Below are 13657 nucleotides of genomic sequence, written 5' to 3'. Positions count from 1 at the left end.
ATAACAAATCAATTAAGTGTTTATTTACAATTACGTATTCTAATATAAATATAAAATAATATGTTCAATACATAATGAAACAACCCACATCAGAGTTTCACTAGGATTGGCTGTTTTCTGCAAAATGCACATCTTAGGTTGTGTGGTCGCTGGTCATCCAAACTTTAAAAATCATTAAAACTGGTGAAATACTAGTACATAGTAAATTTTTTTTGCATAAAAAAAACGAATGTATGCATTGTTTATCACTTATCAAAGTAAAAAACATTCTAACTGTTGTGTAGATTTGATTATAAACTCTATCACAAAAGTTCTATGATCTCAGTTTCGCTTTTCCATGGCTGGCTGCTTTCTGCATAACTACGTTCAATTTTTACTTTTTATTAAATTTATAAACGTTGATTTCAAATGTTGATTACCTCACAGCTAAAGTTTTGAGATATTTCTGTTTATTTATTCATTTATTAAATATTTATTAATATACACGGCATGCGGTGCCTTTTTCAATACAAAAAATACATAGTGTGTAGAAACAAACATATCAAATAATATACAGTATATTAACGAAAAAAAGCATGAATAGTTTATATGTACATATTATAACGCAGTGGTTTCATACAATGATCACGCTAACATATTGTGCAAAAATAAATCATTAAAATGCATTTAAAAATTAAAAAGTTAGAATTTTTTTTATTTTTTTTAAAAGGCGTGTAGGTATATTTTTTATCATAAAAAAATACAAAATTTAAATATACCGAGTTAAAGAAAAAAAGTAAAATAATTTTTTAAATGTAAAAAGAAGAAAAAGAATGTAAATAGAAAGCAAAATAAAATTAAAAATATGTATTGTCAGTACATAACAACTATAGCCTAACAAATCGTCGCATTGGGGAAACAAGGTTCTATCAAACAAAATATGATTTTTTTACATTGAACTTTAAAATTTTTATATGTTTTTTTTTATTTGGAACTTATTTATAAACCCTTACGGATTATTACATTCACATTACAAAAATAATTTATAACATTTCATTCATGCTCTGTTGTCGATAATAATATTTTGTACACCTTTTTAAAAGTTTGTCTGAGTCTTTTGTTTAGTTTTGTCTGGTAGTTTATTGTATAATGCTAGTCCTTGATTTATTGGAATAATACCCCATTTATGTATAGTAAATTAAATGTTTTACTAGTTAAGGGTATTTTATGGAGCAAAATTATTATCCAACAGATGTTCAGCTCGATATATAAAAATAAATTAGAACACAGCTATCTAACAAGATTTACATCTGTTGATGGCCTAGTAGTACCAAAATTTAAAAATAAATATGGACAACGTACGTTGGATTATATTGTTCCAAAAGTATTTAATTTGTTGCCACTTGACATGAAAACATGTCATAGTAAAAATAAAATTATGTTTCTATTACGTAAGTGGTTAGTAGATAAAACGTTCCTATATTGATTTATTATTTATGTAATACATTTTTTTATTTTTATTATAATTTTTTTTTTTTTTTTATCCCTCATTGAATACATTTTTGTTATTTTTTAGGGTTAACCTTTTCTTTTCTTTTCTTTTATTACTTTCTTACTTTCTTATTTCATTTACATTTTTTAGATCTTAATTTTAATATGTACTTTTAATTTTCTTATTTTTTTTTTTCTGTAGATATGAATTGAAATTCTCGATTTACTTAACTTTGTTTCATTTATTTTTTATCTTGTTTTGATTACATTTATGAGCACACACTATTTATATATGTGTCTATTATTTTTTTTTTCTTATATTTAAAATATATTTAAGTAAATTACTATTCTTTAATTTTAATTGTATTATTTTACTCTATTTTCTTACTTTAAAAAAAATAAAAAAAATTTAAAACTATTTTTTATGTTTATTATTTTATACGTATTCAGTATTATGTCTGTACTCTTCTTATTTGATTATTAATTAAAACTAATGTCTGAGCACCCGATGAAAATCTATTATTGAATAGTTTATCGGGACAATATATATCTTAATACTTTGTTTTCTTTATAATGTATTAATATTGTAATAATATGTATATTTTATTGAATAAAGACTCTATAAAACAAAAAAATTAAATTAGTTTCGATTGTCCTTATCTTGTTTTGAAATGTTGCATGTGATATTGTTCTGATATTCTTCTTCATTTCAAACTTTCGTGTTTAAAAAAAAAATGAATCTACATAGAACCTTGTTCCCCAAATAAATGCGACGACATGTAAATTGCCGTTCACCATCTTCGAAATAATATGATGGAGTTGATTTATATAAACTATATGTTTAAAATATCGGCAACGTTAGAATAGTTTTTGCCGAGTACATGGAGTCGACTCAGAATAGCATTTTAAGATAATACCGTTCGCGAATTGTAACTGTTTAGTGCTGGGCTTTGAGATGTAGGCGCCTTATTTTAATTTATCGTATGTAATGTTTTGTTTTCTACCAGCACCGATGGACAAGTATACATCCAGGCGTGGGGCTCTGAAAATGAGGGCACTTTTCTGCAAACTGCCCTGGCGCGCCTTTCTCGCCTCGCCACTTTCCGCCTGCACATCTCCTCCACAGTCAAGTTCCACAGCGAGCCCGCACTCTTTCTACAGGTAAACATTACGGGTCAGATATTAGAAACATCACCTCGCGTAATTTCAACAGAAGCAATATTACTGATGATTGAACTGTTAATTGTACACGGATAATTAAGGCTGTAGTCGGTAAGTTGGATCGTACGGTTTGCCGCCGAATGCGTAAAATATACCGCTTCGAAACAAAGCAATTAAAAAAAAAATCCCGTTACATTGTATGTTCGTCAATTTCGTACGTACTCTTCATACTTTGTTTGACAAAATGAGAAAGACAGAGATAAATTCAAAAAAATATTTTTTCTTGGCAGTGAATGAGTCAAATCTGATACTTGAAACCGTCGTATTTTATAATTTATGTTGTCAACAGGCTGTAGCTGTGAACCAGAGACCCGTAGTTTGGGAAGGAGCCGAGTTCATCATGAGTTGCGAAGCTCAAGGATCTCCTCATATGACCTTCAGCTGGTTCAAGGACGGAGTATCAGTCAACGTCTCCCGAGCGACCAGGTAACCCCATGTTTATTGTCTACCACAGTTCACCAAAAATTAATTTGTTAGACCCCAAATCAAATAGACATATTACAGAATTTCCTGTAAAGTGATCATACACGCATAAAAATCCAATAACCGTATATGTATTGTAACTTAGTACATATTTTCCAAGAATGGGTATGGGGTCTTTTCACGATTTTTAATTATTAAGATAAATTTTCTACAGTGATGGTTGAAAGTATCCATATTTTGAATTTCTTGACATTTCGCACACAATATTGAGGGGAAATCTTTAAACCCACCATCCACCCGAAGCTGTTATAGAGTCCTGGGGAACTCTGTCAGCTGCGCATAGAGGAAAGTTATTATAAATACTCCTAAGGAATGCAAACTCTATGCCAATTAAGGTGGGGGGGGGGGGGTGTATGAACAGAGGCCAACGCGTCGTCCCCACTTCTCAGGATCCCCTCAACGACTTTGTTTTTTTGCTTTTCAAAAATATATATTTACACACAATGTCTTAAAACTAAAGTAACACAGCAAGCAAGCAAACAAACAAACAAACAAACAAACAAACAAACAAACAAACAAACAAACAAACAAACAAACAAACAAACAAACAAACAAACAAACAAACAAACAAACAAACAAACAAACAAACAAACAAACAAACAAACAAACAAACAAACAAACAAACAAACAAACAAACAAACAAACAAACAAACAAACAAACAAACAAACAAACAAACAAACATAAAACACGAATATTTACAATTGGAGAACGGCCTTGAATAAAGAAAGACTCCCTGGGTGATCGAAGGCAGAGGATCCGAATACGACTCCCGTAAGGGAAGGACAAAACAAAAGAACGTGTGCATTCGGAAGGAAGCACAGTCCCAACTGAATCAGCATCCCACAGGAACAGTTGCCTGTCCCCCCTTATTTTACCCACCTAGGCGTCCGCTCATCTGAGGAGCTCCCAACGCAATACCCATGTCCGGGAAAACCGACGGAAGAGTGCAAAATTCGTACTGTTGGCAATCAGATCCACATTCAAACCATTCAGCATCTCATCTCTGGCGCCATTCAATAGCACACAGTGCCACAGGATGTGTTCGGCCGATTGATGGTCATCTCCGCAAGCACAGCTCGAGACAGGGGCAAGTCAAGGCTTATGAAGCTTGTCTCTAAACTCCCCATGTCCCGAAACCATTTGTGCGGTATGATGGTCAAACACCAAGAACTTACTACACATCCTGTGTCTACTGAAACGTAAAAAAAAACCGCGTCCATCTCCCCGTACATGCCATGTCCCATCTTTTCTGCCATTTCGCGCCCTACAGGACTAACGGCGTGTATTACGATACCACGCCATACTTATACGCAATATTTGTTAGCAGCGTACTCGACGGGCATGACATGTGACGCTAAAGTGACGTGACGCCAACTGCGAACCGAATGTGCCTGTTCTTAAACTTAAAAATTATAGGTGAAAACCATTTTCTTATGCATTGATGTTGATGTTTTCAAACTTATTCCCGAATCGTGAAAACACCATATTCACTTATATTAATTCGAGTAACATGAAATATAAATTATTGATTAATTAGAAGCTAACAGAAGTTTTGTCCGTTTTTTTTTTCAAATGAAGATAACAAGAAAACACAACTAAAAAAATAAATGATAAACTAGTCATTAATGTATTTTTTTAAATATTATTTTACAACAAATTAGTCAATAATTCATTGCATCTTTACCGTACACTGCGCAAATATCGCGGTCAGCTTTGGCAGCTGCATTCTTTCGATTGAAAGCGAACAGAAAGAGGTGTCAAAAATGCTCACTTTCGTCTACTTGACATTCCATTTTGAAGGGTCGTAATCAAATAAAATAATAAAAGTAACGTAAAAGCAAATACAATGACTTGTAGAACAGAAGATGACGTATAAACCATTATAATTTTTTATTTACTTTTGGTGCTCATTAAATTTTGAAAAAAAAAACACAAAACCTAATAATTTGGTGCTAAAAATATGAAAATGGGAACAAAATATGTTCAACTTAGCGCAACTACGATGAATAAATGAGTTTTAAAAGTAGTTTTTTTGGCAATGGATTATTAAAAAATTTAACCTGTCGTGTTGATTTAACGGGACAATTTATTACAATATTTTACGAATCAGAATTGTTTCTCTGCTTGCTTTGTTTAATTAGGGAAGTAAGACTATAAATGGCACGAGAGTCTTCGTATGATTAAAATATTCAGTTACAATTGAAAAAAAGGTCTTTTTGTCAAAAAAATTATATGAATAGGCAGTAATCGTGTTAGCAATAGAAAGCAATCTCCCGTCTCTTAGGATTCTATTAAATACAATGTCCACATAACTGAGAATTAAAGTACCCTTTGTATGATACTTATTTCTATCTCAAAATAATATATAACTGACCTGAATAAAACATAATAATGCAATTTATTTTGTTATTTTTATCTTTAACTTAAAATTTACAACTTTCCAGCAATGTGAATGTTTAAAGCTAGCCCAAATATAATTTATTAAATATTTCTTCAGGCCTCTAATATTTTTTGTGCCTTGAAACTTTTTTAAAATTTACGGAATTTAAACATTTAAAGAATTTAAAGTACATAAAGACCTCCAGTCTGCTTAATCTCTACATTTGTTAGAAAATGCCCTAATAAGGCGAAACAACTGTCCGATTTCTCGTTTTCAATGAAAATGGAATTAGTAGACTCAAAATAGTGGTTGATTTAAACATTGAGATTTTTCTTTTCTCTTTTAGAAAGGAGTAAAAACGGTTAAGAGTATTTCTTCCTTCTTCTTCTGTTTCCACATCCAGGCCTCAAGGAGACCTTATCGTCAGCCAGCACTCTAGCCTCTTCGCACGTCAATCTCGCGTCCCTTAGTTCCGCCAGATAAAGCCGAAAAATCGTCATCGGCGGTAGCTCGCGGGCGCGGGTGTAAAAAAGAGGCAACTCTTATGGTTCTTCTGGGTCATGCGCAGCACGTGCCCAGGCCAGGTCCACCAACGCATCCTCAAGACGCTCGTTGTAGGAGGCTGCTGCGTTCGTTCTCGGACTTCATTGTTAGTTATAAAATCGAACCACCCTATGCCTAATATTATCCTCAAGCACGTCTCAAAACTCGGAAGTTCGGTGTTTTGAGTTTTGGTAAGGTGCCACAATCCACGCCAATATAGGAGAACTGGCATTATATGTACAAGAGTTGAATAGCCGGTATTTTGTTTTGGTCGAGTATAGACCAGAGTTCCTGACAGCACGCATTGTGTTGAAAGTTGCTCCAGCAATTCATAGGCGAGTTGCGATCTCTTTATGCATACTACCATCCGCAGTTATGTGAACTCCCAAGTATTTAAAGCTGTCGACTTTCCAAATCCTTTGCCCATTATTACAGAGACTGATCAGAGTCAAGACAGGATTTGTTGCACATAATATGAGATTTTTTGGTATTATTATTAAGACCCATGCAAGCAGAGTTTTATTGCAGTTTGTCAACAATTTTGTGAATATTTTGACCAAACTGTTAATATTTAAAGTTTCAGTTTGTTACCTACACTCAACCTAATTAGTTGTTTTAAAACTAATCAATAGGTAAAAAAAAACATTCATTTTAACCGAAAAAGTACAAGTTCCGATTATTTATTTGTCCGTTTAGTTTTTTTTATACAGCAAAATAAATCATTCTGTATTTTGCGCATACACCCAAATTTATACATCTATCCCCAGTTTTTCCCTAAGGGAAAGAAGAAATTACGTAAGTTCTATAATCTTATTTAGAACTACTTTATGGCAGGCTTGTGTGTGGGGACTGCCGAACTACGGAAAGGGGGTGAACGGAACTAAGAGGGGAAAAATCTAAAGATTAAGGATATACTCACTTCCGGCAGATTTTCCAAATGTTTGTTTCTGAAGATCGTATCTCGCTGCTGGCCAATAGCTTAAAAAGTCAATTTTATCAATGTCTATTTATTCTATAAAATGTAAGTAAACTGTCACGGAGACGAGGGATAAAATTTGTAAATACATAGATTCGATTTTCCGTGGGAGTATTTCTTTTAAATAAAAATTTGTTCTTAATTTTTAATTCAAAATTTAATGTTTTTTACGTTATTACTGTACTTTTTAAAAGTAAATCAATATTTTAACAAATACGTACAAATAATTTGTCGCAGGAGGGGAAATTATCCGTTCACAATAGAATACTGGGTATGTATGGAAGCGAAGTATGGAATTGGAATTGGAAAAACAAGGGTAGGCTGAATGCTGTCGAAATGCGAAACCTCATGCGGATGTGTGGTAAAAATATGTACGATAGGTGTAGAAATGTCGATATATGTTAGTATCAAAGTTTTACGCTTCAGCAGTGCAATCACAAATGATTATCGACGTGCTTAAAAACATGCTAAGCATTTGAGCGATCACAATAAACAATAATGAACATCAATGTTTAAGTATGTCCAAATGCTTGCAGACTGGATGGATTTTCTTCCTAGAGAGTTGTTCATATTTAAATTTATTTCAACAGAGAGGGACAACGTTTTTGAGAAGAAATATGGCATTTTTTCTGTGCAATGGGAAAGTTCAATAGATTTTCAAACTAAACCAATTTTTTTTTTAAATTAAAGAATATCGTATTATTATCGCTACGATTTTTTAATGTTTTGTAATTTTAAAATTACTCCGGCTGTGATGTCACAAGTTGCCGTCGGTGAGTTTTGCTGCCGTTCAAAAATGAACCCCGTAGCTGTCAAAATACACTAAACATTGAAGAAAATGAATACCCAGAAACCGGAAATTTATCACAACACATAACAACGCCATAATTGGTTCGTTTTATTCACATGAATCTGTGACGTTTCAAAGAAGTTCATTTTTATTAAAACTGTTTTTATAACTTTTTCATACATTTGGAGGAACTTCGCCGTCAACTAATGTTCACATTTTTACCGCGTCTAAGAAAACATTTTTTGTATCCAATTTAGCACTGAACTACCTCATTTCACAAAAAACTTCGCGATATAATGACAAAACGCTCACACGGCGTATTTACTTGGAAAACATCTTCCGATTTCTCCTCCCCTATCTTCAGGACAATGTCGGCACAGATAATACAAACACACCTACCCATTTATCCACGAAAACTAATCCTGTCATATACAGATGCGAGGAATTCCGTTTTTGTATTTTGAAACTAAAAGAACTCAGATATTATAAAACTTTTAATGCAAATAAATTCAGCCATATAGCTCATTTATTGAAACAATATATACGGAAAATTGGAATATTTCTATTAACATAACAAAAGTAAATTAAAATACAGTGCGTTTGAATGTTTAATAATCCTATGTTTATAAAGCCCATAATGGAGACTAGAAGAAATGTGTATTTGACAACCCATATTTTTATTCGAAATTTATTTACAAACCCTTCCGGATTACATTCATTAAACTTAATCATTTTCCTTTTTTTAATTGATATTCTATTGTTAATTATAATATTTTAAACATCTTTTGTACCAAGTATTTTTAAATTAATAACTTATATGTAAATATAAGATATTACATCATTCTTTGTAAAGGTTCTCCGAATCTTTTGTTTAGTTTTGTCAAGTAGTTTGTTGTATTATTTCAGTCCCTGGTTTGTTAGTCTCGACTTCCTTTGTCTCGTTTGAAAATGTTACATACGATATTTATTTATTTGTTTACGCTTTCATGAACCTTTACATAATTACAATAAAACCAGTGGGAAAAAATTCAACAAAAAATAACATAATATTAAAAAAGAACAAAAATATAGCGAAAAGTATACAATGGTAAACGGTATTTATATATAAAAAAAGATAACTAACAAATATAAATATTTAACAGTATGAAAGAAAGGTAAATTAAAGAAAAAAGCAGTTTTACTAGTAGAAGAGAAGAAAAAAAAAGAAAAAAAAGAAAGTGATTTAAAAGAAAAGTTAAAGGTTTACTTCGTGGTTTATATAAGTATTAATACTGAACAATAATAAACGTATAAAATAAATATGGACACAATAGTAAAGAGTTAAAAAGAAGTGAAGAACTAATCATTATTCGAATTTTTAATGTAATTTTTTTTTTTCAAAACACAGGACTTGATCATTAGCGGCGTGGTATAAAATAAATCTTAATCATCACTGTATTGATTTGCAAGTGGCTGCATGCGAATCATTGGTGAATTCAATTGATTATCATAAACAATTAACACCTCCGCCGTTGTAGGAATACATGGACGCGGCTGGTGGACAACGAGGGCGGCGTGGGGACCCGCTGGACCGCCCTCCTGGGGGTGGCTCGGGCGGCCCGCGCCGACACGGGCGTGTTCGGCTGCCAGGCCGCCGTGGGGGGGCGCCAGCAGTGCCGGGAGCTGCGCCTTCACGTGCTCGCGCCCGAGGTCCGCCTGGCCCCCATGAGCGTCACGGCGCATAAGGTAGGAAACTATGACTCTGCAACTAATGTTAGTAAATCTGAAATACAACCGGGATAGAGGTAAATCATGCATTTCCTATATGTAAACAACACAATATCAAAACATCTAAAAATACTGATGACTTAGCACGAATTGCTGACAGTCAGGGAAATAGAAAATGACCTCAATTTTCCACTTGGACAAAGAAAGAACATTTGGGACGACTACTATGAGAGCTATGAAACCCTAAGTGCTTCCAACAACACTTCTTCGGGCCGTATATTTTGCCATGTTTCACTCTCATCTATCCTATCTTACCTGTGTCTGGGGATTTGCGACGAAAAAGAGGATTGCGGAAATACAGGTTCTACAAAATAGAGCAATAAGAAATGTATTTTGTTTTCCAAGAGATAAAAGCATAAAGGAGATATATTCCGAGACAAATATAATTTCTTTTAGTATTTTACCTTCATATGAAATAACTAACACTTTTTTACAAATATTGCAACATAAATTATACTCAAATTTAGCGCTTACTTTTAACAGTGATATACATAACCATCGCACACGATCTCATAACTGTCTACATTTACCCCCTGTACACTCCTCTAAATTCGGATTGAGGTCACTCCTCTACATTGCCTCTACTCAATATAACCTCCTGCCTATTCACTTTAAATCAATTTCTTACCAGTCTACGAATGGAAATCAAATAACACTAAAAAATCATTTCCTCAAATTATTTATCGATAACCCTTGACCCATGTGATTTAATGTTAAATAATATATTATAATTTGTTTTTAAAAAGGTCTCCGAGATATGTCCATTTTTGTTTTAATTATGTTCAACTAAATGTATTTTTATTTTCATCTGATAATCTTTAATTGTATCAATCCCAGAATGAGTTTGCTAACTCATGGGAATACAATTGTGTTTTTGTACATTTTTGTATTTTGAAATTAAAAAAAAAAAAAAAAAGCAGTTAGTTCGGCGAGTGTTAATATATTGATTTTTTCGCACACGTTTTGCAACCAAAATACTGCAACAACTTTTATTTAATTGATTTATTGGAAAAAAAATATTTGTACATCAACGGTTCAATAAACCTTTTACAAAAAAATGTTTTCCAGAAATAATCACAGCGGTGAACAGTCTTTATAAATATAATTCTTCTGTACGTGTGATGTCACTGAACTCCTCCTAAACGGCTTAACCAATTAACGTGCGGTTTTCAGCGAAATGCGCTTTGAATTTTGCGCTGCGCGTGTTCGTAGATTTTTTTTTTTATTATTTTATTTTATTTCTTTTATTTAGGAAACATACAGTTCAGCTACAAAGTTTAATATTTTACACAATTAGACTTAATTCTAATGGACCAGTGAAGTTTCCATATTATAAAGCATTTATGTAAGGTTAATTACGAAAGTATAAAAAAGAGAAGGAAAAAGTAAAACATAAATGAAAGTTGTTTAAAAATTAAAATTTAAGTGAAAAAATATATTTTAAAGTTCGTTGTTTGTAGTATTAAAATGTTCAATCGAATCTGTAAAAAAAAAGTTAGAACCATAAATATTTTTTTCATCGACCTACCAGGGTTGCATTCGACGAGAATGCACATACAAAAAAATGGAAGGATGTTGTTTTTGTGTTTAAAAAAAGTTTGTTCTTGAATGTTTACATCATGTTATAATATCTTTATCTTTCGATAAATTCATAATATTTATGTCGTGTTCTTTACAGCATTGTGTTTTACCGTGACGCGGCACGCGAAGGATAAGATCGATCGTATTGTTTTCATTTTCAAAGTAACAAAATATAAACATACCTAACTTTAAATCCTTGTTTTTCAGGGCGAAAATGTATCACTGACATGTCTCTCAGTAAACAGTGGGGGGTTGCACGGGAAACTGGGATATAGTTGGACCAGGAATAGGGCCCTTTTTCCTTTGACCCCAGGATCTGAAGTTTGGGAGGATTTAGCTCCCGCGGGGAGCATTCTGCACCTTTACAATATCCAGGTACCAAAATTTTTATTTTACTTCATTTTTTTTCTCGTGTCTGTGTGTGGTGTGAAATGGAAACTAACCTGGACACTAGTCCAGTTAGTTAGTTCTCGGCTCGATTGGACTACTTTCGAATGAAAAGCGTGAAAACGGAAATCGAGTGGAGTTATTTCCACCTATTAGCGTATTCGCCTACCGTGTTTGAGGTCCCGGGTTTGATTCCTGCCGAGGGGTGTGTGAAATAACGGTTTTAAAAGTGGTTCTACACTGCAAATATTTCATTGTCTCTCCACTGTAACCTGAAAAAAATACAAAATCGGTTCAGTTTTGAGGTACGGAAAACGGGACAATGAAACGTCGATACCGTCGACTTTTGCTTTGCGTAATCAGTCTGACGTGCTTGTCAAGTTTGACGAGTTGTTTTTTCCGTAGAGTATCGGAGAGCTATTTACGAGAGAGTGACAGAAAGCCAATGTTCGAATACCTATTCATCAAAATGGTCTGGCACCGCATATCCACTTAATAAATACGGTTATACGGTTATGGTTATACCTCAAAAGAGTTGACTCAAAAGGTTTTTTCTAATCAATGTGAACATGTATATAAAACAAGAAATAAACATGAAGTAAGACTACCATTTCGTAGGAAAACAAGTACACGGAACTCGTTGATGCACCGAGCTGTACAGTTATATTATAAGGAAATACCATTGGAAATAAGAGAGCAAAAAAATATTATTTCATTTAAATGTCAATAAAAAAAACATGTGTTTAGCAGATAAATTTTAAAAAGTAATCTTATTCGTGTTAGCTTTATAGAAGTTTTCTTTTTAAGTGTACGTATATCGTTTGAAAAATGTTAATAATTAGTATATGTTTTAATAATAATTAGATATAAGTTAATATTAGGACATTCATTTTTTATGTTTGTACTATTTAAAGACAAAATAAAAAAATAAAAAAAATATGTTTCGTATTCATTTTATTTTTTAAAATATATATTAATAAATAAATATCGTGTTAGAGTGTCATTATGCATTCCGTATGCGGTTTTAATGACGTTTTTTAGCTATGGTAGTTTTTATTAAATGTCAAACTTACTTGAAACACAGTTTCTTTTTTACTTATGACACTCTTGATAGTAACCTGAAGCGTAAGACTGATCACCTTACCTACGTAAGACTGACACATTACTTATTTGACTATATATGCTGAGGTGCACTCACGGTGATAGGGGCCTTGGAAGCAGTAAATGTAAATTCTAAGAATACGCAAATCTTTAGTAAACAAAGAATATTAATAAAAAATAAAACAAAAATAATAATCCGCTCATAAAACCTTTAATAAAATGTTTTTACAATTCGTGGATCTAAAAAACGACCACAAGACCTCTTAGGGTATGCGTAAATGGGTGAGCTTCAATGATCACCTTACCTTCCGTGTAATAATATTGGTCTGTGTAATACATGTGTTTCAAATTCTGTATTCTATGTAGGCACTAGTGACATCATAGCTGCCCAAAAGTTAATTTTGCAAATGGTATTTTCCCCTTATTTTCTTCAGAAATCCGGTGAATACAGCTGTCACGTCAGCAGCGCGGTGTCCACTAGAGTGCGCTCCGTCTACGTGAGGGCCGTGGAAGACGTCACTCCGAGAACCCAAGACTCGGTGGAAGGATCAGCTGCCTCCGACGGCTTCCAGGAAGCCCAAGGCGGGGGGCTGTGCCCCGCCGGCACCGCGTGGGGTATCCGCTGGCCCCAAGCCGCCCCCGCAGACCACATGATAGAGTGTCCGCAAGGGTTTACTGGACACGTCACGAGGTAAGATTTCACTATCAACTTTCAGGCCTGCGGGGGTAGAAAAAAATGACCGCCAGCAGAAATCACACCAACACGTGAAACTGTGAAAAATCTCGGTATGACATTGAGTATTGGAAAATGAAAACAATTAGTAACGAGAAAACGTTTAAAACGGCTTTGAAAAAATGGATAATGGAGGTAGGTAGAAGTAAAGTGGATTGTATCATTTAGCCAAACGAATTTTGAAAAACCTGATACCTTGTTTTAATTTTTGTATGTTTTATAAT

General features: G+C 33.3%; 1 protein-coding gene across 5 annotated transcripts in view; it reads left to right on the top strand.

Moving 5' to 3' along the window:
• LOC148274244 (uncharacterized) overlaps positions 1–13657 on the top strand; it is a 140241-nt gene that overhangs the window by 109150 nt on the left and 17434 nt on the right. For all 5 annotated transcript variants that reach the window (XM_088237400.1, XM_088237402.1, XM_088237403.1 and 2 more), the window contains 5 exons: positions 2478–2631; positions 2981–3117; positions 9382–9589; positions 11420–11587; positions 13135–13391. In XM_088237400.1, the coding sequence (XP_088093526.1) occupies positions 2478–2631; positions 2981–3117; positions 9382–9589; positions 11420–11587; positions 13135–13391 (924 nt within the window). The remainder of the gene's footprint in view (positions 1–2477; positions 2632–2980; positions 3118–9381; positions 9590–11419; positions 11588–13134; positions 13392–13657) is intronic.

This window comes from Micrasema longulum, unplaced genomic scaffold (assembly GCF_059751315.1).
Source record: "Micrasema longulum isolate JH-2025_06_02 unplaced genomic scaffold, ASM5975131v1 h1tg001716l, whole genome shotgun sequence".
Lineage (NCBI taxonomy): Eukaryota > Metazoa > Arthropoda > Insecta > Trichoptera > Brachycentridae > Micrasema > Micrasema longulum.
The sequence above is the reverse complement of the archived record's forward strand: the minus strand, read 5'-3'. Positions and strand labels throughout refer to the sequence as shown.